Consider the following 26,720-nt stretch of genomic DNA (forward strand, 5'->3'; position numbering starts at 1 on the left):
CCCCAGTAGGGGGTGTGCAAGAGGCAGCTGATCGATGATTCTCTCTCATCAATGTTTTGAACTCTCTATCCTTCTCTCTTCCTCTCTGTAAAAATCAATAAAATATATTAAAAAATATTATACACTGCGTGGTCAGGTTATTATGATCTCTGAATGCATAATAATCTGGCCACTCAGAGTGTGTGTGTGTGTGTGTGTGTGTGTGTGTGTGTGTATGTGTGGGTATGTGTGTATATATATTAGAAGCTCAGTACATGAATTTGTGCATGGGTAGGGTCTGGCCAGCCTGGCCAGGGGGAGGGGACATGGATGGTTGGCTGGCCTGCCTACTGGTTAAACTACTGGTCAAGGGGACAATTTGCATATTAGCCTTTTATTATATAGGCTATACACTGAGTGGCCAGATTATTATGCGTTCAGAGATAATAATAATCTGGCCACTCAGTATAAAGAATATTCTTCTAAACTAATAAAATGCAAAAGACCAACAAACAAAAACTAAACTCAGCAGATTGATTTTAAAGCATTTGGATCCTTGGTACTGAGTGTTAATTAAATGCAGTTACATAAGGTCTGGTGCGGCCAGGCCCGGAGCAGCGGCTGCCAGGCTGGGAGCGGCCAGGTCCGGAGCAGCCGGGTCGGGTGCGGCCAGGCCCGGAGCAGCAGCAGCCAGGTCCAGAGCAACTAGGTCGGGAGCGGCGGTGACCAGACCCAGAGCAGCTGGTTGTGGAACGAACCAGAGCAACAGAGGCCAGGCCCGGAGCTGCCAGGCCCGAAACAGCCTGCTCCTCGCCTGCCCCTGCCCCTCAGCTGCCTCTCAGACATGGCTGGAAACTTTTGTGGGAACTTGAGGGTCTGCTGAATCAAGTGATGAAGGCTTAGATCTGGATGTGTTGAGTTAGTATAGCGCTGGGGTGTTATCTGTGAGTGCCTTGGATGGGGCCTGGATGAGGCTGATTGACCTATTTGGAAATGTCTTTTGTGTGAAATGTATCATTGGGCATGTGGTGGTATTATTGATATGAGAAAATGCTAAGTAACTGATTTACTATCTGAAAATGGATTTACTATCGGGGAAAGAGAGGGAGGAAGAGACTGAACATAAACTGTGCACCTATGGATGAGGACAATGGGGAATGGGAAGGGGGCGGAGGGTGGGGTGGGAACCTGGTGGAGGGGGGAAGAAATGAGGAACCTTTGTAACAATATGAACAATAAAGATTGATTTTAAAAAAAATAAATAAAAATAAATGCAGTTACATAAGACAATAAAATCTGTTTTAAAACCTTGTTCCTTAATTTAGTATTTTATATAAGGTATAATCAAATTTAACCATAAGATGGAATAATCACATTGGGATATAAACTATCACTATCCCAGGTTTATTGCTAAGACATTTATTAGCTTCTTTTTTTTCTTTCTCTTCTACCTTCAAGTTAAGGTAACAATTTGCCTCAGTATTTGTTAGAAAGTGTCTGCTTCTTGAATCACCTGATCTCAAAAAGTCTTCAGTAAGATATTTTTACTGCTAATGTAGAAATGGAAAACTTCTCAAAATGTGCTCATGGTTCTGAGCTAGCAATTATTCAATGAATCATGAATGGACAAAGCAATTTTAAAAATGTCATCATATCCTTTGTTTGTTTCTTCTTTTAGCATATTAAGCTAAAGATCTTGAAAAAGGAACTAGCACAGAGTGGCTGGGAGACTAAATTGCAATATATTCTTATACTTACTAGTAGAAATTAATAAAAATACTGTACTGGGAGCAGACAACCTGGCCTCCTAGCAAAGATGGTGACCTGGAATAGTGGTCCACTTCTGAGACTACAAATTCTCATTTTGTATTTATTTATTTTTTAAATCTTTATTGTTGAAAGTATTACATATGTTCCCTTACTCTCCCATTGACCCCCTCCACCAAACCACCCCAGGCCCTCACCACCCACTGTCTGTATCCATGGGTTATGCATATATGCATACAAGGTCTTTGGGTGATTGCCTCCTACACACCCACCCTCCCTGCCTTCTCTCTGAGATTCCATATTCATGCTTCCATGCCTCTAGATCCACTCAGTTCATCAGTTTACTTTGTTAGATTCCATATATAAATAAGATCATCTAATACTTCCCTTTCTCTGACTATTTTCACTTAGCATGATGTTCTCCAGGTCCTTCCATGCGATCTTAAAGGGTAAGCAATTCTTTTTTAATGTTACATAGTATTCCATGTTATAAATGTACCAGTTTTTTATCTAATCATCTACTGATGAGCATTGGGCTGTCTCCAGAGCTTAGTTATTGTAAATTGTGCTGCTATGAACGTACAGGTGCACTCATTCTTTCTGACTGGTGTTTCTGATTTCTTAGGATATATTCCTAGAAGTGGGATCACTGGATCAAATGGCAGTTTCATATTTAAGTTTTTGAGGAAACTCCATAGTTTTTCATAAGGGCTGCACCAGTCTTCCTTCCCACCAGCAGTGTACTAGGATTTCCTTTTTTTCACATCCTTGCCAGCACTTGTCATTTGTTGATGGTAGTCATTCTGACAGGTGTGAGGTGATACCTCATTGTCATTTTAATTTACATCTCTCTGATAATCAGTGAACTTTGAACATGCCTATTGGCCATCTGTATGTCCCCTTTTGAAAAATGTCTATTTAGGTTTTTTGCCCATTTTTTAATTGAATTGTTTGTCTTCCTTCTGTTAAGTTGCATGTCTTCCTTATTTATTTTGGATATTAACCCTTTATCAGATGTATCATTGCCAAATACATTCTCCCATACAGTGGGCTCCCTTTTCATTTTGTTGATTGCCAGAAGCCAATTTCAGCATGCCAGCAGCCTTGAATCATCTGGGATGGCTGAGGACACCTCCCCCAAACCTAAATAGGATAACTGCTTGCTGCCAGACAGCTCAGAGCATTTTATTGCCTCCTGATGGCCAACACTGAACAGCTGTAGGCTATTCTCCAAACTGACAATGCTTCTGAACCCTTTGAAACCTTACCCTTTGAAGTGTATTATGTCCACCTTGCCTTAGGATAGTGGTTAGCAAACTGCAGCTCTTGAGCCACATGCCAAGGTTTGCCATTCTGTTGACTAATGAGTTTGCTGACCACTGCCATAGGACAAATTGTGTTAATAAATAGCAAGAGGTCCTTAGATAAGAGGTAGCTTCAGTTTCTTTAGCTGAAGATCCTCTGACACCCAATACCTTTCAAAATTATCTTTCGTCATTGGAATCCTTGAATCTACACATCAGCCCCTTTCTCCAAATTGCTGAACCCTTTGTAAGGCTGGGACAAGAACCTCGGCAGTTGATGATTTCTTTTGCTGGGCAGAAACTTTTTATTTTGATGTAGTCCCTTTTGTTTATTTTCTCCTTAGTTTCCTTTGCTCTAAGAACAGTGGTTCCCAATGTGGGGCACACCCCCCACAGGGGGCAATTTAATTTTTAAGGGCGGCAATTCGAGAATGAGTTAGTAACAGTGAAGTTTTTGCATTTCTTATGTTCTAGGGGTCTCATATACAGTATATGAATACATATTGTGTCATATTTATGCATTTCAGTTCTATATTATATGCTTTGAAACTTTATTTGCTATTTTTTCATATCACTTCATATTGTTATTATTATTTTTTAAACAATTTCTAGGTGATATCTTCATCAGTACTTCAACTGTCCTTTTGTTCTTTTAGTTTTCTCTTTCCTGGACATGTTCTCTGGAAACTGGTGTAGACCAAGTTTATGGCCTTTTAGGCTTCCTCCACCACATGAAGAGAAATAATAAGAATTATATATCACAAAGGGGCATCAGGATTTTAGAGATGCTTAGGTAGGGCATGGCCAAAAAAAGGTTGGGAATCACTGCCCTAGAAGATGTATTCATAAATGTATTGCTACAAGAGACATCTGAGATTTTGCTGCCTATGGTTTCTTCTAGGATTTTTATGGTTTCCTGATTTACATTGAAGTTCTTTATATCCATTTTGAGTTTATTATTGTGTATGGTGGAAGTTGGTGATCTAGTTTCTTTTTTCCTTTTTTTTTTTTTTTTTTTTTTTTTGCTTTTACCTAATTTTCCCAACACCATTTATTAAAGAGTTTGTCTTTCCTCCATTGTATACTCTTATCTCCTTTGTCAAATATTAATTGAGCATGATGACCTGGGTTGATTTCTGGGATCTCTGTTCTGTTCCATTTATCTATATGCCTATTCTTGTGCTAGTACCAGGCAGTTTTGATTATGGTGGCTGTGTAGTATAACTTGATATCTGATATTGTGATTCCTCCAACTCTGTTCTTCTTTTTCTTTTCTTTTTTTTTCCCCTTCTTTTTTTTAAAAAAAATATTTTATTGATTTTTTACAGAGAGGAAGAGAGAGGGATAGAGAGTTAGAAACATCGATGAGAGAGAATCATCAATCAGCTGCCTCTTGCACACCTCCTACTGGGGATGTGCTTGCAACCAAGGTACATGCCCTTCACCGGAATCGAACCCGGGACCTTTCAGTCTGCAGGCCAACGCTCTATCCATTGAGCCAAACCGGTTTTGGCTGTTCTTCTTTTTCAAGACTGCTATAGCTATGGGGATCTCTTTTGGTTTTATATAAATTTTTGGAGTATCTGTTCCAGATCTGTGAAATATGCCATTAGTATTTTAATAGGAATTGCATTGAATCTGTAGATTGCCTTTGGTAGTATGGACATTTTAATGATGTTGATTCTACCAATCCAATGAACACAGAACTCAACTTGTTTATATCTTCTTTTATCTCTTTTTAATGTCCTGTAGTTTTCCAAGTACAAGTCTTTTACATCTTTGGTTAAATTTATTCTATAGTATCTTAATTTTTTTTGTGGCAATAATAAATGGGATTTTTGTTTGTTTCTCTTTCTGATAATTTATTATTGATGTATAAAAAAGTCATCAATTTTTGGGTATTGATTTTGTATCTTTCTACATTACCACATTAATTTATTAAATCTAGTATTTTTTGTGTGGATTCTTTAGAGTTTTCTATGTACAATATCATATCATCTGTGAATAATGAGAATTTTGCTTCTTCCTTTCCAATTTGGATGTCTTTTATTTCTTCTTTTTGTCTGATTGCTGTGGCTAGTACTTCCAGTACTATGTTGAATAAGAATGTTAAAAGCAGACATTCCTGTCTTGTTCCTATTCTTAGGGGAAATGGTTTTAGTTTTTTGCCCACTGGGTATGATGCTTGCTATAAATTTGTCATATATGGCCTTTATCATGTTGAAATATGCTCCCTTTATTCCCACTTTGCTGAGAGTTTTTATAAAAAATGGTGTTGGATTTTGTCGAATGTTGATTGATATGATCATGTGATTTTTGTCTTCAATTTGTTTATGTGATGTGTCTTGTTTATTGATTTGTGAATATAGTACCAGCCTTGCATCCTTGGAATAAATCACACTTGGTCACAGTTATGATCTTTTTAATATATTGCTAGATCTGACTTACTAATATATTGTTGATATCTCTATTCATTTATGTTTTCTTCTGGAGAATTCTTTGATTCTTTCATTTGGGGGTTGTTTCTTTGTCTCCTCATTACTGCTGCCTGTTTGGGTTACAGTGTTTCCCAAACTTTTGACATATGTGTATCCCTTCTATAATTTTCGTAACACTGAGTACCCCTCGTACTCATGAGAATGTAGAATTAGGTGGAGCTAAGCATGGTGCAGTGCATATCCCCACCAAACTCCAGTGCAATGTGTACCTGGGGGTACACGTACCATACTTTGAGAAACACTGATGTATTAGATAGATCTGCTACGCCTCTCAATCTCTAGTGCAGAATAATGTCAAATGCTATTTCTGACTAATTAGATCAGGCCAAGACTCAAAGACTCCAGAGACCGCCTGGTCTACAGACTTATAGGATTTTATCTTGAATAGCCCCCAGGCAATTGTCCACAGGTGTGGTGAAAGTTTTTTCAACAGGGCAGGGCAATTGCTTCTGCCTGGAGGCTAACTGCTATTTTTAGTCTTTTAATGAGCCTCAGATACTCTGGTGTTTTCCAATAGAGTGGATCAACCATCTTCCCCCACAGGTAAAACCGCTTAGATTACAATTGTCTTCATGAGAAAGATGACCTCCGCAATGTGAGGGAATGAGTCAGCACAGGAAACCAGGGTGTCGGCCTTTTGGTTTCTAATCCCAGAACCACCGACCCTGGCTTCTCACACAGCTCAAGTCCACTATGTCCTCCCTCTGCCAAAGTACCAGGTGAGTAGCTCCAGAGGAAATTTTGTGTGTTGGCTCTTTAAGAATATGCTTGCATTTCTATCCATCTCTCCCTAGTAGACAGCGACCCCACTGCTTTTCATAGCCAGGTGTTATGTGGGTATCATTCTCAGTTCTAGTGCTCTCTGCTGAAAGGCTCAGCTTGGGGATTAGACCCTAGAGTTCTCAGTGGCAACCTGGACAGCTGAGATATCTCATGTGGAAGCCTAGGACTTCATTGTGAGTGCCGAGCCAGCCCTTTTGCGCCTCCATCCCTCCTATCAGTCTCTATATGGTCTCCACTTTCTATGCTTGGTTTTCAGGGTTCTCTCCAGTGAGTCTTCAGTTGATTATTTCTGTATTTTAGTATTTCTATATTTTAGTTGTAATTCCACTTTGGTCCTAAGAGCATGTCCATACAACATCCACTCACTCCACCAACATTTTTAATCATTCAATTTTTCATTTTTTAAACTGATATCTGCCTAAATAACCTCTAATATTGCTTCTCATACTAATACACACACACACACACACACACATATACTATGGTTTTATCCATTTATCTGTCCACTTATCTGTTAAAACCTTTCCTTTTGTTGAAACCAACCAAAGAACCTGATGACAGCTGGTATAGTGAGGGTACTATCCACCACTCCCAGAATGGCTGGAGCCAGCTATCATCTGTCTGTGCAAAGTGTTCAAGGCATATTTCTGCAAATCAAAGACTGCCTCAATTATAATAAATCACAAACAGAGCATTGTTCCTAATTTTTATTTTTTAATGACTAAAGTCAGGTGTTTCACAATTGTATACCCAGAATAGGAGAACTCTGAGCTGAAGGTTAAAGTCAGAATAATTTCTGCCCCGCCATTTGAGAATGTTAATTGCATTATATAGCTGTTTTTATTCAATAAGTAAGGTATATTACACTAGAAAAAGCAAAATAATGCACTTTAATAACCCCAAAGAATAAAAAATTGCTAAATGAATTAATTTTTACCTAAAATTGAAGTACTGAGACCTAATGTAGGACAAATGCTTCTTTAGAGAAAGATGCAAACAGATGAAGCTCATTAGACAGCCTATACTACACAAATAATAAACAAGAAGCTTAAGTATGGGCTTAGGACTAAACCAGCTCCTTAATAGCTTAGCTTCACCATTTTACCAGCAATGCAACTTTGGACAGAGCCTCAAGAATGAGACTTATTGGAGTCAGGTGAGATAATGTGTGTACACTGGCAACTTAGCAAAAAGGCTTGGCATATAATACACTCTCAGTAAATGAAAGGCAGATCTGTTAGAGTTGTTATTATTAGTGCAAAATAAACATTTGCTGAATGAATGATTTAAAAGTATCCATTAGTGACAGACGTGACCTATGGTAGAAACATTACGTGGTTCTGAAATAAAATGCACACCTGTCACAAGATGAGAAGACATGGTAAGAATGTAAAGCTTCTGAAACATTAAGATTTTAAAATCATAAGGTAGGCATTTATAACATCAGCATCATACTTAAGAATACTTTCTGATGAGTCTATTTACTTACCTTCCCTGTCACTGGAAATCTGGTGACCGGAGAAAAATGCAGCTGATTGTACCCGGGCACCAACATTTATGCTATTGTTTTTTAATGCTGCCACAGTCTGATTAACCTATTAAATAACCAAAAGGGGAATATTAGGGTATTTTGAACTAACGCCAGAAATCTACAACTTTCCAGATAAGTCTTCAATTCATTTAAGATCCAGGAAGGAATATTTCTTCTGGAGATATAAGAAGGTGAGAGACAGCTGCATGTTTGGAGAAGGGTTGAGCAGCAGCCATAGCATTTCAAGATGATCTCTAGATACTTCTTAGGGCTACACAATAGAGAGCACTGACTCTGGAACCAGGCTGCTTGCTTGGTTTTGCTCTGTGACCATGGGCTAATTACTTAACCTTTCACTAAAATGGGGATTAAAACAGTATCTACCTCATAGGATTGTTATAAAGATTAAATGAGTTAATATACAGGATGGGGCAAAAGTACATTTATAGTTGTTCGTATGGGAAAAAATACAACTTAATAGGTAATAATACAAGAATAAACTCTGTTTCACATACTCAAAACTGCAAACTTACTTTTGCCCCACCCTGAATGTAAAGGCCCTTACATCAGAACCTGGCATAAAGTTTATATATAATAATTTTCTAAACAAAGTAAATAATTAAATTTCCCAAATCCTAGGAATTTAAGAAAGGAAACATAATAAATATAAATTTCACTTTGCTATTCATGTCATTATTATTTAAGAGCAAAACTAAATGTCAAGATTCTGTTCAGTACACTCATTCTTTACTAATACCGTGTTTCCCTGAAAATAAGACATCCTCCGAAAATAAGACCTAGCACATGGAAAGATAAGACATCCCCTGAAAATAAGACCTAGCGCAACTTTGGGAGAAAAAATTAATATAAGACACTGTCTTATTTTCGGGGAAACAGGATAGTAGACTATTACTAAGGTGAATGAAAAGTGAAACATAGAGGCACCTTTAAATTTTTTTCACTACGCTGTACAGTAGGAGCCTAATTAATTTTACTTTTATAGGTTCATTTCCATGCTCCCAGGCTCCTAATATGTCCAGTAACATATGACACACAAACGGGTTTTTCACAAGATGGAAGGCAATAGAAGAGAATCTTAGGAATCAGTACTGTAACTACTGGTATCACTGACTTACAATACTCTCAGCAACAGATATCCTTTGGTAAGATTCTTAAGCAATGTCAAAGTACACTGCATCCTTAGACTAATGGGATTCAAAGTATTTTTTGTGTTGTTGTCTTTTTAGCCACAACCCACAGTAAGAAATACACAGCAACCCAATACTGAAACACATATAAATGTTTCATAGAGCCATACTTAATACCTGCACTTACTTTATTAAATTTTAACACATCCTATCTATCCTATCCCATTCCAATACTGATTGTGACTTACTCAATCAATATGGAAACACTACCAGATCTTATATGCAGTCGGTCTACTTCTTAGGATCACTAAGAATACAGGGTGCCTGGAAGATGACTCCTCTCCAGCATCCCAATATAGAGCAGGACACATGTCCTCTAAGCCTGAATCCAGTTGGCCTCAGGCCCCTGTCTGGCTGCTGTGAGCAACACCACCTCTGAGACAACTGTAGGACCAACTGCAGCAAATGTACCTCAGGCCTAGTATAGTCTAGCTTGGAAGATTCAAATCTATACCAACAAAGAGCAAGAACGTCTTTCATTCAGTGGTGAAGATCATGGGAAAATGGGGATGCAGGTCAAAACAACAACAAAAAAACCACCTAGCAAACTCCAGAGACATGAGTTAGGGAGGATGAAAAGTGAAAGATTTATTAGTTGGAAATACAAGATAGTCTTTGGTTTACGACTTACCATATTCTCTAGTTTTAAAAAGGTGTACTGAATTATTTCTGCCATAGGCACTAGAGAAGTACTATACCTTTTTTTCCAGCCACTTTAATGTCTTCTCTTTGCTGTACTTGTAATATTTCTTTTTGCCTATTTCTGGATTAAATTAAAAGAAAGAAAAAAAGAAGACTGAGCATAGTACATTAAAGAGAAATAAAATGCATAAGGTTATATCACATACAACAGGAGTGGGGAATGTCTGGCCCCAGGGCCATATAAGGCCTGCAAAATAATTTGGTCTGGACCTGTCAAGGCATTAGGGGTTAATTAAATGTTTGACCAAACATAGCAGGGTAATTTTTAAGTTGATAATTTTGTATGGCCCACAAATTATGTTATAAATATACAAATGGCCCTTGACAGAAAAAAGGTTCCCTACTCCTGATGTACAAGATAATTTTAAAATATTTTATATTCGTGTATATTCTTGAAAAACGCAATTTGCAAACCTGTGAGTGTACTTGAGACATTAAAAAAAATTCCAGAATAGCCCTGGCCAGGTGGCTCTGTTGGTTGGAGTGTCTTCCAATACACAGAAGGTTGTGGGTTTGATTCCCATTCAGTGCACATACCTAGGTTGCTGGTTAAGTCTCAGTCGGGGTAAGTGTGGTAGGCAACTTATCGATGTTTCTCTCTCATATCCATATTTCTTTCCCCCGCCCATCTCTAAAAATCAATAAGCATATCCTTAGGTGAGGAAAAAAAAAAAAAAAAAATCCAGAACAGAATTTGGTTGGAAGTATCCAACCATTAAAGGAGTGGGAATTTAAACAAATCATATTATACACACAAATCTGTAGAAAAGATAATTTTTTAAACAGAAAATTAGCAAGTGAAGAAAACTTCATTTCTCTGCATAAATTTAAGCTCACTTCAAAGTTTTCAATAAAAGACTACTTTTCTAAAATAAAAACAAAAATCCCATAAAAGAAAATTGAAACTAAATGCAGATGCCTATGAATATTCCTTTATCAAATATACATTGTTAACTACTCAGTACTGTCATGAGGGGATTAGTGAAGAAAAAAAGACAGCTCTTTCTTTCACTGTATTCCAGTATAACCATTGCCATTTCGAGGGAATTTAGATTTATGATACTATGTTCAACCTAGCCCTTTTATATAAGGGATAAAAGTTCATGTCTTATAATTTATACCTCCTGTCCTCACAATCTACCTAGCATTAGCTACCATGTCACTGAACTACTATTTCCTGGGTAACTCTTCATTCATGGGAAGTCTTGGATTCTGTGCAGGGGCACTTCCACTCCACTTCCTGCCCCCAGGAATTATCCTGTGACCACTGGATAAGGGCAGATGCAAACACCAGCTTATGGCTCTGTCACAGCCATCCTAGATTGCATAGAATGACGTTTTCTCTTTCTCTCCTCTGTAATAGTAGTGGGAAATGGAAACTGCCCTATTTTTCCGTGTATAAGACACCCCCATGTATAAGGAGCCCTCAACTTTTCCAACCCAAAATTAAGAAATCAATATTTTAAACATTTTGCTGGTTTTCCTCTTAAGGCCTTCTTCTTTTTTGGCATCTTAAGTTGTTGTTCTTCCTGTTTTCTCCACTGTCTGATCATACACTCAGTGGGAAGAGGTCCTTGTCTCTCTGCAACTCTATTTCCATGCTCTTTTGCATAGTGATTACATTCAGTTTGAATTTTACAGAGTAAGACAATCATTTACCAGTATTTATCTTTTTATTTTTGACATCTTTATGGGCGTTCCCTGTTGCATCTGTGCACTCTCCACCTCCACCTCCAATTATGGCATTAGTTGATGTCAGTAACAATAAGGCTCATGATTGGAGGAAGCCTGTTTGACTTGTCAGTTTGCCTTTGTAGCTGGGATATATGAGGCACTTCGTATATTCCAGTGTGGCTCCCTCCTCAGCTGACTTGCATGTGTAAGTCACCCCTTGATTTTCAGTGATTTTAGAAAAAAATAGCATCTTATACATGAAAAAATATGGTACAGGGGTCACTTTACTACAGTCTGTTAATTGCTTGAGTTCCACTAAATGGTTTGCATGGGGAAGGGGCTGGCAGGTCCATGGCCCTAGGAAAAATACATATTCTCCCCATTTCAGCCTGTGGTTGTCAACATTGTGGGCACTAGAAAGCAGGATAGAGTGGGAAGCCAGATCTATGCTCCTCTCTCCTCAGGACCTGTCACTAAATAACAAAAAGGAGGCACTGTTGCAAATGGTATCCTCTCAGAAATTTGAGAATTTCAAGATGCAAGATCTGCTGTTCCCAGAGCGAGGACTGCCTGGGCAAATAACCTGTTGTAGAACCAAAGTAGAGGAGACTGGACCCATCTTCCCTGGAGACAATGTCCCACCCACATATTGTACATTAGGGCAGTGGTTTGCAACCCATAGGTTGAGAACTGCTAGCAGGGTTGCCTAGGACCATCGGAAAACACAGATATTTACATTACGATTCATAAAAGAAGCAAAATTACAGTTATGAAGTAGCAACGAAAATAATTTTATGGTAGGGATCACCACAACCATAAAATTAAAGGGTCGCGGCATTAGAAAGGTTGAAAATCACTGCATTAGGGGAATTCTAAGAGCATTGTTGCAATCACTCAAAAAATGTACACTGTTCATTGGACTTTAAAACTGCTGTTCATTGCCTAAACAAATAATCACTAAAGAAGCTCAGGTCTCTCTTAAGAAATCCTAATTTGGCTACTCACTTCGTTCTTATCTCTACCTCCAAATTCCCTGAAAGAATGTTCTACAATCTGCCCATTTCCTCCCTCCCTCCCACTCCCTGTGCCCCTTGCAGGCTATTCTTTCCCTCTTGAAAATGCTCTTTTAGAAGAGGAGTCAGTGTCTGAACCATATTTCCTGGGTTCCCATACTCGCAGAGCACAATTCACCTTGGGAAGTCACTTAATAAATGGGATGATCCATACAAATCCGATTGCACAACACCAGGCACATGACAAATACGTAATATTAGTTAAGAACAAATGAGAACTGACAACCTGTTCATGATAATAGTATCTGAAACTAATGTACATTCAGGACTGTTCTATATACATTCTTTTTTCTTTAAAAAAATATTTTTATTAATTTTTAGAGAGAAGGGAAGGGAAAAGATACATTGGAGTGAGAGAGTGAAACATCACTTGGCTGCCTCCTGCATGGCCACTACTGGTAGAGCAGGGGTTGAGCCCACAACCCTGACATGTACCCTGACCAGAAATCGAACCAGCAACCTTTCCGTACAAGAGATGATGCCCGACCAACTGAGCTACAACGGCAAGGGCTGTGCTACCTTCATTATACACAGTTTTTCCACTGAATGCTCGAATGAATGGCTAGTTCAAAGGCTTACGTATTTGTCCCCATCTTAATGGACTGGGCGTGAGTGAAGTTCAATAAATTGTTCAGAGTCACTGAGCTAGTAAGCAGGAGCATCAGGATTCCTTTTCAAGCTGGCTGCAAGCTGTGGGTCTGATGCTCATTTTACCAAAATCAATTAGCTCCTCATTCAACTGCCTCAGTACTTGTAACCCTGTTATTTGCTGGTAAAAAAATCTCTCCACCAAGCTTCTAAAAAACCTTTCTCTCAGTTTTTCTATATCTCTGATGACTTTTCCTCCGATTCTTTCCTAGCTCTCCTTCCTCCTCCTCTGAGACCAATTGTACCTTTCTCCTGGGTGACTTAATCCAGTCTCAACACTAAATAAACCCAACCAGGAAGCCTGCAAGTCCTGAGCTGGTGTCCTGAGCGCCTAAAGCCAAACCGAGCACCTTCCTCACAAACAGCCCTCCTGGACACTCAGCCTCGGATCTCAGAGCCAGTGCTCACTCCTGTCTTCCTCCCCACATCCCATCACTAGACTCCACAAGAGAAGGGAAGGAGCAACATCACCTTGTAGAGGACAATGGGGAAGGAAAAAGCAAACAAGGAAAAAACTGTCAGAAATCAGCAGGTTTACCTTCTTGTGCTGGATCAGTAATTACTTCATTAAAAAAAAAAAATTATCTTGCCCTAACAGGTTTGGCTCAGTGGATAGAGCGTCAGCCTGTGGACTAAAGGGTCCCAGGTTCGATTCCAGTCAAGGGCATGTACCTTGGTTGTGGGCACATCCCCAGTGGGAGTGGGTAGGAGGCAGCTGATCGATGTTTCTAACTCTCTATCCCTCTCCCTTCCTCTCTGTAAAAAAAAATCAATAAAATATATTTTAAAAAATAGGATCATGAATGTTTCAGCTGTTGATTTTTATGTTACAAGATCTATATATTGCACAGTGTGCCCACCACTCAAAGTCAAATAATCTTTTGTCAATATGCTTACCTTTAAAATTCACAAATTTTTATAAGCAATGTTTAAAATACTCACGAAGGCCACAGATTACCCATGTCATAAATTTCATACTTAAGAGAGTTAATGATGAGATAATATGCACATATGCTGGGAAGGTTTCTTTCCCTCATGTGTCTGGTAACTATAAAACTGGTTTCAAAATATCTCGAAAGATTGGGCTTACAAAATAAAGAGAGCATAAAAGTGAGTTCACTATTAAATAACATGTCCAGCAATTGGATAATCTGTTCACAAACTTGAATTTTCCTGATGGATTGTAGAACAAACTGTCTAGAGCACATTTTTAGATCTATTTTCTCAATGTTTCCTACAATTGAGAAACTCATATGGTCTCTTTTTTCCCCTGCCTCCTGGGGATAGAAACTTGGCAACTGCACTCGGGACATTTTAATCAGGTAAGTTTTCCTGACTTCCTGTTAATCACACTGGACAGCACAGTGTTGCTTTTGCTTACAGTATGAAACAGAGTGCAACACTCAAGAAGAAGTTCATAACCCTTTATAGTTCTTTCCCCTGACATCTCTCCATGACTGTGAGCTCCTTTGGCAAGAAACGTGCTGAGCCTCAGAGCTAGCAAACAGAAACATATAATTTCCTTCACTAATAAAACTGGCAGTGCTAACTAAGGTCACTGCCATCATCATTCAGGATACAAACAACTGTGGCAGGGTATATTTGGCAAGGAGAAGGCAAGGGAGGAAGGTTTTCATAAAACTAGAAGATGTAACAAGATCTTTAATGACATAATCTTTTAAGACAGCATCTGGAATCCAATATCAAAATAGTTGGCAGGGTAATTTGAGTATTTGAGCTTTTACGCTATTTGCTCAGTGCCTGTGGAGAGGATGAAAGTTAAAAAATAACAGCTTTCTTCTTTATCTTTGCTCCTTATCATGGATATTACCTGACCACTCTTGAGCAGTCTTCTTTGTTTCTTATTTAAAAACTAGACGCCTGCCGAAGCCGGTTTGGCTCAGTGGTAGAGCGTCGGTCTGCGGACTGAAGGGTCCTAGGTTCGATTCCGGTCAAGGGCATGTACATTGGTTGCAGACACATCCCCAGTAGGGGGTGTGCAAGAGGCAGCTGGCTGTTGTTTCTCTCTCATCGATGTTTCTAGCTCTCTATCTCTCTCCCTTCATCTCTGTTAAAAAAATCAATAAAATATATATTTTTAAAAAAGCAAACAAAAAAAACCCAACTAGACGCCTGGTGCATGAAATTTGTGCATGGGGGAGGGTGTCCCTCAGCCAGGCCTGCAATGACAAAAGCATTCCGCGTCCAGAGTGGCCAGAGGCCCTCTGTGGCCAGGTGTGGAATGCTTGCCTCATCACTTTGGCGACAAGGCAAGCATTCTCACCGCCTTCCCGGCCACTCCGTGCCCAGTGACAGGAGGCTCTCTGTGGCCGGGGTAGATAGCTTACCTTGTTGCTGTAGTAACAAAGCAAGCATGCCGCCAGGCCACTCACACTGCCTGCTCTCAGCCACTCCCCCCTCCCCCCGCCCCGGGACTGGGGGGTTCCAGCAGGGCTGAGAGGACCGGGCACTGCCATCTTTGTGGCAGAGTGACTGTCAATTTGCATATTCCCTCTTTATTAGATAGGATTCCAGCAATAAAATGCAAAGAATGGAACCAACAACTTATAAATGGACAATCACCCCAAATCAAATAAGCAGCCAGCACCCAAGGCAATCACTACAATAGGATAACACAGTGCCTTGAGTACAGAAAGCTCATTGCTAGGATTAGTAAAAATGCCTTTTCTTACTCGATTAAAGTTTTGTCTGTCCCTCTCTTATAGCCTCACAAAGGGAAATTAAGAGGTCATATAAGATTTTTAAAAAGTTTCTATTTTTACATATGACAATACCTAAGCATTCAAACAGAGTATTGTGGAAGTGTTAACATAGTTGTAAGAAGAAAGGTTTGGAAATAGAAATAAAGAATTTACTAGTAGGTAAGTTCCCCAAAGATAAAGGTGAAAGAATTTATTCACTTATACATTTTAAGCTCCTACCGTAGTCCCTGCCATAGGATAAGCTTTCGGAGAGTATTTGTTAAATGATTGAATGATAAATAAATGAAAGAAAAAATGCTATTTTCACACACAAATTAACCTAATCTGGACAATCTGCTGTGATTTTGCCTTTCTGAGTTTGTAGAGAAGTTGATTATCTGATGCCAAATAAGTGCATATAAAGAGATACCTTTATTTATTTATTTATTTATTTATTTATTTATTTTTAAAATATACTATTTTATTGATTTTTTTACAGAGAGGAAGAGAGAGGGATAGAGAGTTAGAAACATCGATGAGAGAGAATCATCAACCAACTGCCTCCTGCACATCCCCTACTGGGAATGTGACCACAACCAAGGTATATGTCCTTGATCAGAATCAAACCTGGGACCTTTCAGTCCACAGGCCGATGCTCTATCCACTGAGCCAAACCGGTTTTGGCAAAAAATAAAGTAAAAAGGGAAAGAGTTACTGTCATACAGACAGAAAAATATGAATTCAAATCTCAATTCTATCACTTCAAGTTCTAGGATTTTCAACTGTGTTAACAAAATTAAAATAATTATAATTATTCCTCATTGCTTTAGCTTTCAGAAATGAGCTACACATTTGTCACCAGAAAAAGACTGCTCTCTCCTGCCAAACTCAGCATCAGGGAATGTGTTTAATGGAATGCTTTGATAAAGCCTTGGCACCACACATCCCTCAGACACAAAATGGAGTGTTAGGTCTGGCCAAGTGTGAACTTAGTGGACCCCTCAAATGTAAAATGCAATCAATGAGGTTCTCCCCTTTCCCACTGTAAGCTTACACTTCTGGGAATCACCACTTTCTTGGTCCCAGAACTGTCATAGTTGGCCAAACTATCTGTAACCCCAAACAACCACAACTTATCAGCCTGTTGTTATAGTCCCTGTATGGTTTCCATATTAACCCTGAAATTACTTGGGGCACTGATGCTAAATTTGTATAGTACTCCTAACTGTTCAAAACACATTCACACACACTGCCTCACTTTTTCCTTTCAAATTCCAGAGAATAATACCTAAAATTCATCTCTTTTTACCCCCAGCCTGCTCCTCCCACCCATGTTTCCTGTCTCCAGGATGCTACTACTATACAACCTGCTGGTCAACAGACAAAACCAGAAGTCATCCTTGCCTTCTCTTTCTCCTTGATTACTATCCAATTACCAAATGAGTTAGTTCTACTTTCAAATTGGTGATTATTTCTAGTTCCATTTCGTAAGGTCAGGCTACAGTCATCCTCTGCTTGGATCACTGCAATGGACTCTCTGAATCTGGCCTTAGCTTCTCCAATATACTCCACTCTATCGTACTTTTTGCTTAAATTTTTGCTGACACTCCATTAGGTAAAGTCCAGATAAATATAATGCCCTTCACCATTGGAAGGAACTCTTGCCCAATATTCCACCCCATTTCTTCCTTACTAAATCCGTGCCTGACATCCTATATTTTGGACGCACTGAACTCCTTAGGATTTCTTGAATGTGACACATTTTCCATACACCCATGCCTCTTTTTTGATGCTATTCTGACGTTATCCTTCAGGACGCCACTTATAGGTCATTCCCTCTAAGGAGAGAAACGCAATGCTCAATGACCTGCATTCCCACCCAACCCAGGCCAGGTTATAAACCTGTCCTGTAGAACCCCAGAAACCCAAGGTCACTTCCATTAGTTCCTATTGTTTGCCTTACTCATCGTTTGCTCCTATCAAACTGAAAGCTAAATGAGCGAAAGAATGATGTCTTATTTATAAGTATGTATTGCCAGAACTAGCACCAGTGCTCAATGTATGTTTCTTAGTAGATGCTCAATAAATACTTCTTGAATCAATAAAAGTATAGGTTTTTATGTAATTTTACAAATGAGAAATATGAGTAAGAAAGCAGTTCAAGTCACAGACTAATTCAAAGAACTGAATTAGTCCAAGTCTTGCAAATCCTGGCCCTGTAAGAGACAAGCCACCACATTTCGCTGGTCGGAAGGTTAAAGACTGAACAATCCAAAGCACCGGAGGACTGGAATTGACAACTGGGAGCAAAATCTGAATGACAGTTTCCCCTAGGACCCACACAGCCTAAGCATTACCCTCAGCGGCCTTCAGGCAGCTCCATTCTCAGACAGGTGCCCGCCCTTCCAGTAGCCATCAGACTGATTTCATAGTTGGCCAAACTGTCTGTGACCCCAAACAACCACAACTTATCAGCCTGTTGTGGTCCATGATGACTACCTTTTTCCTCTGTCACGTGTCGAAGTAACTTCTCAAGTTCAGGAAGTTTCAGCAACAAGATGCAATTCGGAAACACATCATCCACCACAACTTGATCTAGAGGCTGAAACTTGCCCTGAAAAAAAACTTTAGTCAGTAAGAATGCAAGCACACCAGTCAATAAATCCACACATGAAAAAAATAAAGATATATTACCCCATAGCTGGACTTTTAAACCAAGTTCAAAGTCACGTGTTCACCTAAGGAATCCCTAAACTGGGACAGGCTCCAGAACTGGCTCTCAGCTCCCCTTTAGGAGGCCCTTGAAAGAGTTTCAACCTCATGAGTACAAAAACTGGATAAAACCGGGCAGCAAAGTTCTGAAAAAGTACTGGAGGTTATGGAAACTTGCAAAGATGGTAGATTACCTGGGGCTGGTCCAACCCATTTAATTTGAAAAAGAGCCAGCTGATGTTACAGAGCAGGAGTCCTGCCCATAACCAGAAATAAGCCTACATCGAGCCCAGCGCGTACATCTCCTCTCCCCTCCTTGCATCTCCAGTGTTTTAAACACCACAAAAAAAGAAACATAGCAAAAGTGAATCTACTCCTGTCAGAGCTGTCTGACAATGATTCCAAATTTAGGCCATAATGAAAGAAGAGATAGGGGGGTGAATGTAAGGACTTGCAGACACATTAAATCAGGCTCAGCTTGATAAATATACGTGGCCTGGTAGCCAAGTGCAGGACACAGAAATCCAGATCATCCTTCACCTCAGTCAGGTTTAGCTTTTCTTACCTTTACTGACCTGGAGAGAAGTCTGAGTTATTAGTTCCCTGACTCAGGGATATCAGACTTTGTAAAGGTGTATGGTTTTGCTCATGTCTCACTTCTAGTTCACTCTACTTTTCTGTGTTAATGACAGTTCCACATGAAGACAGAAAACCTGTGTCTGATCAGTTTTCTTTCTGTAAATACAGAGTTCTTTGTTTGAAGGGTAAAAGCTTCTCATTTATTCAGTAGCATGTATGATAGCCTGTAATTCTGTCAGTTAGGTTAACAAGTGGCAAGAAGTGCCTCAATTTAAATATTCTCTTTTTCCCTCAGATAGTAAAAATAATTCACAGATTTCCTAAGTCTTACTGTCTTTAGATTTCTACCTTAATTTCTATTCTTCTATGATCAACATTTTAAATCTTTTACTACCTTAAAACAACATTCTATATATATATATAATGGACTACTATACAGTCATATAATATAATTTCAAAATTAATGTTTCACTTCTTTTTCTTTACCGTCTATATTATAAAAGGCCAGTGGCCGTAACGCCATAACAACCAAATGACCTGTCACCGGGAGGTGCATGGAGTACCTCTCAGTCGCCTCCCTCCTCCCCCCCCCCCCCCCCCCCCCCCCCCCCCCCGACCCGTGAGCCGCTTGCAGTAACGTGCAGGGCTCGCAGCTCACACAGCACAGTGGGACTCGAGGCTCACATGCACAGAGAGGTTTGTGAAGGGCTGGTGGGGCTCGCAGAAAGGCTTACACGGCGTGGCAGGGCTCACGTGGTGGTTCAAGACGGTGAGCTATTTGCACACGGTGGGTCTGGGTCTGGGTCTCTAGTCTATGTATATAAAAGCCTAACCAACCATTATAACCAGTCAACTGAACAACTGGTTGCTATGATGTGCACTGACCACCAGGGGGCAGACACTCAACACAGAAGTTGGTCAGTGCACTCCCACAGCCAACCTACTTCCCATGGTCCCTCCCCGCCACCGGCCGGCCAGCCCCAATCAGCCCTGATTGGATTGGGTGAGATGGTCCCGAGAGACCCCAATGGCCAACCAGGCTGAGGGACCCCACCCATGCACAAATTCGTGCCCCGGGCCTCTAGTATATACATAAAAAGGAATGTAATAAGCAACTTGCTTTGAATACAGTTAATAATAGTTGGGGTAGCTAGAATAAAAAATATATTTCTTCTGATGCTAAAATGAATCTTATGATTAAAAAAGAATAAGTCAGTAAGTGTATATCAATATTTTTTTAACTACATAGGAAAAGATCATGTCTAAAATGTAGTGAAGAAAATACCTAAACACCTACCTCATTGGTTACTTTAAAAGGTATTTTTAGTATTTGAGAAAAGAAAGTTAGTTTACAATGAAAGCCATAAGCATTTAAACTATATGCAAACATTAAGAGTGAAAAAAACACAAACAGAGATTCTTCTAAGCAATTTAAATAATACTTATTCCTTAAAATTGTTAAAAGGCTTTCAAATTGAGGGTTGGTAAAACCTGGGGAGTCCCCAGTATCCTTTCAGGGGACACACAAGCTCAAAGCTATTTTCATAATATTGCTATCATACTAAGTTTCCACTGTGTTGACATTTGCACTGAAGATTCCAATGCAAAGGTGGTTAAAACTGCTGGCTCCTCAGCATCCATTGGTTAGGTTGGTGAGAACAAATTATCCTTGTAACCACTGAATTCTTCACCGCCATGCACAAGTAGTTAGAAACTGGCCAGTTTCACTTAAGGACATGCTTGATAAAAAATAATAGCTTTTATTTAAATCTTGACTCAAGTGCAAATCTTTTAAATATTTGCTATGATGAAAGTAAAGTTTCGCTAAAGTGCTAAGGCAGCCAGTGAAGGTACAGGACTGCTGCAAGTTGAATTAGCTGCTTTTTTTGCAGATTAACAAAAACAACAAAACCCGCTACGAACTATGATGATTCACATTTGGATATTTGGTAGAACATAAATGAAGTGAACCTGTCACTTCAAGGGAAAGACTGACAGTACTTACAGCCAATGATAAGATGTTAACTTTCAAGCGAAAATTAGAATTGTAGAAAATTTGTATCAGCCATTATGATAGCTTCCCAATATCTAAGTTTTCTGGTAAGATCAGTGATGCTATCAACAAAGTTTTACGTGTGTGTGTGTGCGTGTGGGTAATGAGATGTGTCAACATTTGAAAAATCAGCATACTTCAGTGAAACAATATTTTCCAAAGTAACACATGAGTAAAAAACCCATTTTTAGTGCAAGACAGACCAGTAGATTTTCATGTAACAGAGCATGGAGAGTTCATTGACAAGGTTTCAGATTCCACACTGCAACTGACTTTTAAGAAGCTGTGCCTTGTTGATTTTAGAAGAGTGCCAAAGAAGAACATCCACAATTATCTGGAAAGGCTATAATACTATTTCTCCCTTTTCAGACTATGTATCTTTAAAAGGCTTCATATTCTTCAGATACTTCCACCAAAAGAATGTAACAGAATGCAGAAGCACATATGAGAATCCAGTTGTCTTCTATTAAGCCACACATCAAAGAGACTCAAAAATGTAAAATAATGCCACACTTATCACTTAATTTTATCGAAACTGAAATTGTTTCATTGAAAATGTGTTATTTATGTTAACATGTACTGGGCTTGTTATTTTTACTTAAAAAAATAAATTAACAATATATTTTAAATTGCTGTTTTAATTTCTAATTAATTTTGACAGATAAAACCCACAGGAACAAAAAGCTCTTTGGATCCTTAATAATTTTCAGGAGTGTAAAGGTATCATAGGTTGAAATGTTTCAGGACTCTATGGCTGAAATTATTATATCAACTAGAGGTCCACTTTATGAAATTCATGCATGGGGGGCGGAAGGTGTCCCTCAGCCCAGCCTGCACCTCTCCAATCTGGGACCTTTCTATCAGGATTGGGCCTAAACGGGCAGTCAGACATCCCTCTCACAATCCAGGACTGCTAGCTCCCAACTGCTCTTCTGCCTGCCTTCTTGATTGCCCCTAACCACTTCTGCCTGCCAGCCTGATCACTCTCTAACCACTCCCCTGCTAGCCTGATTAATGCCTAACTGCTCCCCTGCCAGCCTGTTTGCCCCTAACTGCCCTCCCCTGCATGCCACCCCCCACCCCCCCAACTGCTCTCCTCTGCAGGCCTGGGTCCCCCCCCAACTGTCCTTCCCTGAAGGCCCAGTCGCACCCAACTTCCATCCTCTGCCGGCCCGGTCACCCTTAATTGCCCTCCCCTGTTGGCCTGATTGCCCCCAACTGCCCTCTCTTGCAGGCCTGATCCCTCCTAACTGCCCTTCCCTGCTGGCCGTCTTACGGTGACCATCTTGTGTCCACATTTGGGGCAGTCATCTTTGACCACATTGAGGTAGCCATCTTGTGTGTTGGAGTGACGGTCAATTTGCATATTATTCCTTTATTATATAGAACTAGATAGGATAGAGGCCTGGTGCATGGGTGGGGGCCAGCTGGTTTGCCCTAAAGGGTGTTCTGGATCAGGGTGAGGGTTCCCTTGGGGTGTGGGATGGCCTTGGCGAGGAGCCTGTGGTGGCTTGCAGGCCAGCCATGCCCCCCAGCAACCCAAGAGGAGGCTCTGATATCTGTGACTTATTTATCTTCTATAATTGAAACTTTGAAGCCTTGATTCGAGCAAAGCTTCCTGCTCACTCCGTGGCCACAGCCATTTTTGTTGGGATTCATTTATCTTCTATAACTGAAACTTTGCAGCCTGGAGTGGCATGTGGAAAGCTTGGCTTCCTCCATCTCTGGAGAAAAATCAAGCTTCCTGCTCTCTCCAGCTCCATGGCTGCAGCCATTTTTGTTAGGATTTATTTATCTTCTATAATTGAAACTTTGTAACCTAGAGTGGAGGCCTGGGCCAGCCAGGGCAGGCAGAAAGCTTGGCTTGCTCCATCTCTGGGGGCAACTCAAGCCTCCTGCTCTCTCCAGCTCTGTGGCTGCCATCATTTTAGTTGGGATTTATTAATCTTCTATCATTGAAACTTTGTAGCGTTGAGTGGAGGCCTGGGTCTTCAAGGGCAGGCAGAAAGTTTGACTTCCTCCATTGCCGGGGAAACCCAAGCCACCTTCCTGCTCTCCATGGCTGCAGCCATCTTGGTTGGGTTTTTTTGCTCCTGATTGGCTTGTGGGCGTGGCTTGTGGGTATAGCGGAGGTACGATCAATTTCCATATTACTCTTTTATTAGATAGGATAAACTCTGTCATAAGGTAAATTGTAAGGTCAATCTGGAATTCCTTAATTCTCAACTAGAGTTTCCCCATTAATGAGGTTTTTTTATTATACTAGGCATGCCCCAGTTTACCTAATTCACAGTCTCTCACAAATAAGAAAATGAAAAAAGCTATTATCTTCTTTCTTCTCTTAAGACTTGAGATCAATTTCTTAACATTTTTACTGTTTAAAAACTATTGAGTACTTAATAAAATCTTCCATTACTAGGTTGTGCCAAACAAGTAAGGTATATGGACAGCATTAGAGGATCAGGAAGTGCTCAGAAATCCCAGGTAAACAAGTCCAAGATTAAGGTGTGATTCTCAGGTCTCATTAATCCTTACCAGCACAAGTGATACAAGTGTTCTATATCAACCTATCTAAATCTGAATTTGGATCATTAAAAGGAAAGAGAGGAGATCAGGAAAAAAAAAATCTATTCTGTTTCCTCACTGTTATTTTTCTCAAAGTGGGAAACTTACCTCTTTATCAGCCTTTATGAGGTAGTGAAGGAACAGAAATAGAGGGTCCATGGGAGTGACAAAATGGAGAAGACCTCCTATAGATTAAAAGGAGAACAAAGGAAATTAATGTCTGAAATGACAATTTAGTCATTTCTGCTTAATCCCAAAGTGGAAATGATTCATTGAAAACTATATGTGAAATTCCACATATAGAAGCTCTTCTTACACAGGCCCAAGATTGTACGAGTCTTTCAAAAGGCAGAATGTGGTCCATAAGATTTTACTCTAAAGACCTTCAAATTTCTGTGTGTAGATGAGACTCAAGACACTGAAATCAACCTTTAACGTTCCATTTCTCTTTCAAAATATTTTTTTAACAGGTCTTCCCCACTGCCCCCCAAAAAAGCAAAGGTTGGGGAAATATGAGTAGAATATGAACCATACAAATATAGGAAATCTATACAAGTCTATTTGTAAAGCTGCAGTAAAATGCAATTTCCTGTGCTTCTGAGGATAAAGCCGTGGGAAAGCAATATTCTCTCTGTACAGAGCTCCTTCTCTGGTCTGTGGGCTCACTGCTCTGCATTGTTAATGACTCAGCTCAGAAGGTTGTAACTCCCCCTCAGACACTATCCCATCCCTTTACCCCCAAAGAAAAAGGTAAGAGGACAGGAGCTTAACAAGACTGCACACAAGAAATTGAAAACTCAACAGTAAGATTAATGGTGCTCTCCAAGCCGAAAAGAAAAAGGCAAATCACACAAACTAGCATAATTACTCCTTGCTTGTCTTTCTTCTATCCCCAGCTCCTCTTCCACAGAAATGAATCAGAAGAGGAACTGCATCAAATGGAACAATAAACAATTCATTATCTTCATATTTATAATTTTGATTTTAGGAAACACACATATTTACTTCTATTCTCTAACAGAGCAATCTAACTATTCAGTTAAGAAATTCTAACCCTCAATTACATATATGAATCCATTTCATAGTAAGAAAAAAATTTAAGTAATTTCATATAATATTAGTTGACTATTTTTTTAAAGTAAAAGTTTATAAAAACAACATATCAGGTTCTCTAAGTTCATTTTATGAGCAGGTTTCTAGGTCTAAAACAATATCCTGGTGACCACTCTTAAAAACAGCTCTTTAAGGTTAAATTTGTAAAGAATACAATAATGAAAAAAGCAGGTCCTTTTGCTATGAACCTAAAACTACTAAACAAACAAACAGGTAACAACTCAGTCTAGGGGAGATGAGCAATATTTTCCAATTTCACCTAGATAGTTCTGTGTCTATCTAGCTAGACCCAACTGTCCATGAAGCTCACAGAGTAAACCCAAAAAGACCAACACCAAGGCACATTATAATGATATTGGCAAATAAGAATCTTAAAAGCATCCAAAGAGAGACAAAAAGTTATCTACAAAGGATTCCCCATTAGACCAGCAACTGATTTTTAAACAGAAACACATCAGAACAGAAGGGAATAGAATAAAATACACAAAGTCATGCAAAGGAAGGGACTGAATCCATGAATACTGTACCCAGCAAGGCTATCAATCAAAATTGAGGGAGAAATCATAAGCTTCACAGACAAAAAGAACTAAGGGAGTTTATTACCACAAAACCAACAATGCAAGAAATGCTAAAGGGTGTACTGTAAAAAGAAGAAGTAGGAAGCTAAGAAGGAATACATGGGGTAGAGAATAAAAATGGAGACAAGTACCTCTCAATAATAACTTTAAATGTAAATGGTTTAAATGCCCCCAATCAAAAGATGTAGGGTGGCTGACTGGATAAGAAAACATAAAGGGATAGTAAAGGTTTTTCAGGCAATGGAAATGAAAAGAAAGCTAGGGTAGCAATACTTATATCTGACAAATTAGATCTCAAAGTGAAGGCCATAACAAAAGGAAAAAAAAAAGGCCACTTTATAATGCTAAAGTGAGAAATTCAACAAGAAGATATAACTCTGGTAAACATGTATACACCCAACATAGGAGCACCCCAATACATAAAAAAAACTTCCAGAGGATATCAAGGGAGAGATAGACAGCAATACAGTCAAAGTAGGGGACTCTAATACTGCACTAACACCTCTGGACAAATCCTCTATACAAAAAAATCAGCAAATAAACATCAATCCTAAATGACTCATAAGATCAAATGTAATTGACATTTTCAGAACATTTCACCCCAAAGACACAGAATATACATTCTTCTCAAGTGCACTTGGGTCATTTTCAAAGTCAGACCATATATTGGGACACAGGCAAATACTCTTCAAATTTAAGAACAGAAATCATTTCAAGCACCTTCTCAGATCACAATGGTATAAAACTAAAAATCAACTACAATAAAAACAATAAAACATAAAACATCTGGAGGCTAAATACCATGCTATTAAACAATCACTGGGTTATCAAAGAAATCAAAGAAGAAATAAAAAATCATGGCAACAAATTACAATGAAAACACAACAATCCAAAATCTAGGGGACACAGTGAAAACAGTCTTGAGATGGAAGTTCATAGCTCTACAAGCCTACCTCAAAAAACAAGAAAAAAATGGTAATAAATTATCTATCCCTACAACTCAAAGGATTAGAGAGAACAACAAGAAAAGCCCAGTATAAGAAGGAATGAAATAATAAAGATCAGAGTGGAAATAAACGGCATATAGACAAAAAAACAAAACAAAACAAAACAAAAACAATACAAAAGATCAACAAAACCAAGAACTGTTTCTTTGAAAGGATATACAAGATTGATGAAACTCTAGCCAGGCTCACCAAGAAGCCAAGAGAGAGGACCCAAATAAACAAAATCAGAAATCAAAGAGGTGAA

At 39.3% G+C, this 26,720-nt stretch overlaps 1 protein-coding gene across 3 annotated transcripts in view; it reads right to left on the reverse strand.

Annotated features, from left to right (window-relative positions):
- The window catches only part of RNASEH2B (ribonuclease H2 subunit B), a 59,938-nt gene that overhangs the window by 15,133 nt on the left and 18,085 nt on the right, over nt 1-26,720 (reverse strand). For all 3 annotated transcript variants that reach the window (XM_036457438.2, XM_036457437.2, XM_036457436.2), the window contains exons 4-7: nt 23,887-23,963; nt 18,369-18,483; nt 9,769-9,833; nt 7,821-7,926 (exon numbers count right to left, since the gene is read on the reverse strand). In XM_036457438.2, the coding sequence (XP_036313331.1) occupies nt 7,821-7,926; nt 9,769-9,833; nt 18,369-18,483; nt 23,887-23,963 (363 nt within the window). The remainder of the gene's footprint in view (nt 1-7,820; nt 7,927-9,768; nt 9,834-18,368; nt 18,484-23,886; nt 23,964-26,720) is intronic.

This window comes from Pipistrellus kuhlii, unplaced genomic scaffold (genome assembly GCF_014108245.1).
Source record: "Pipistrellus kuhlii isolate mPipKuh1 unplaced genomic scaffold, mPipKuh1.p scaffold_m20_p_3, whole genome shotgun sequence".
Classification (NCBI taxonomy): domain Eukaryota; kingdom Metazoa; phylum Chordata; class Mammalia; order Chiroptera; family Vespertilionidae; genus Pipistrellus; species Pipistrellus kuhlii.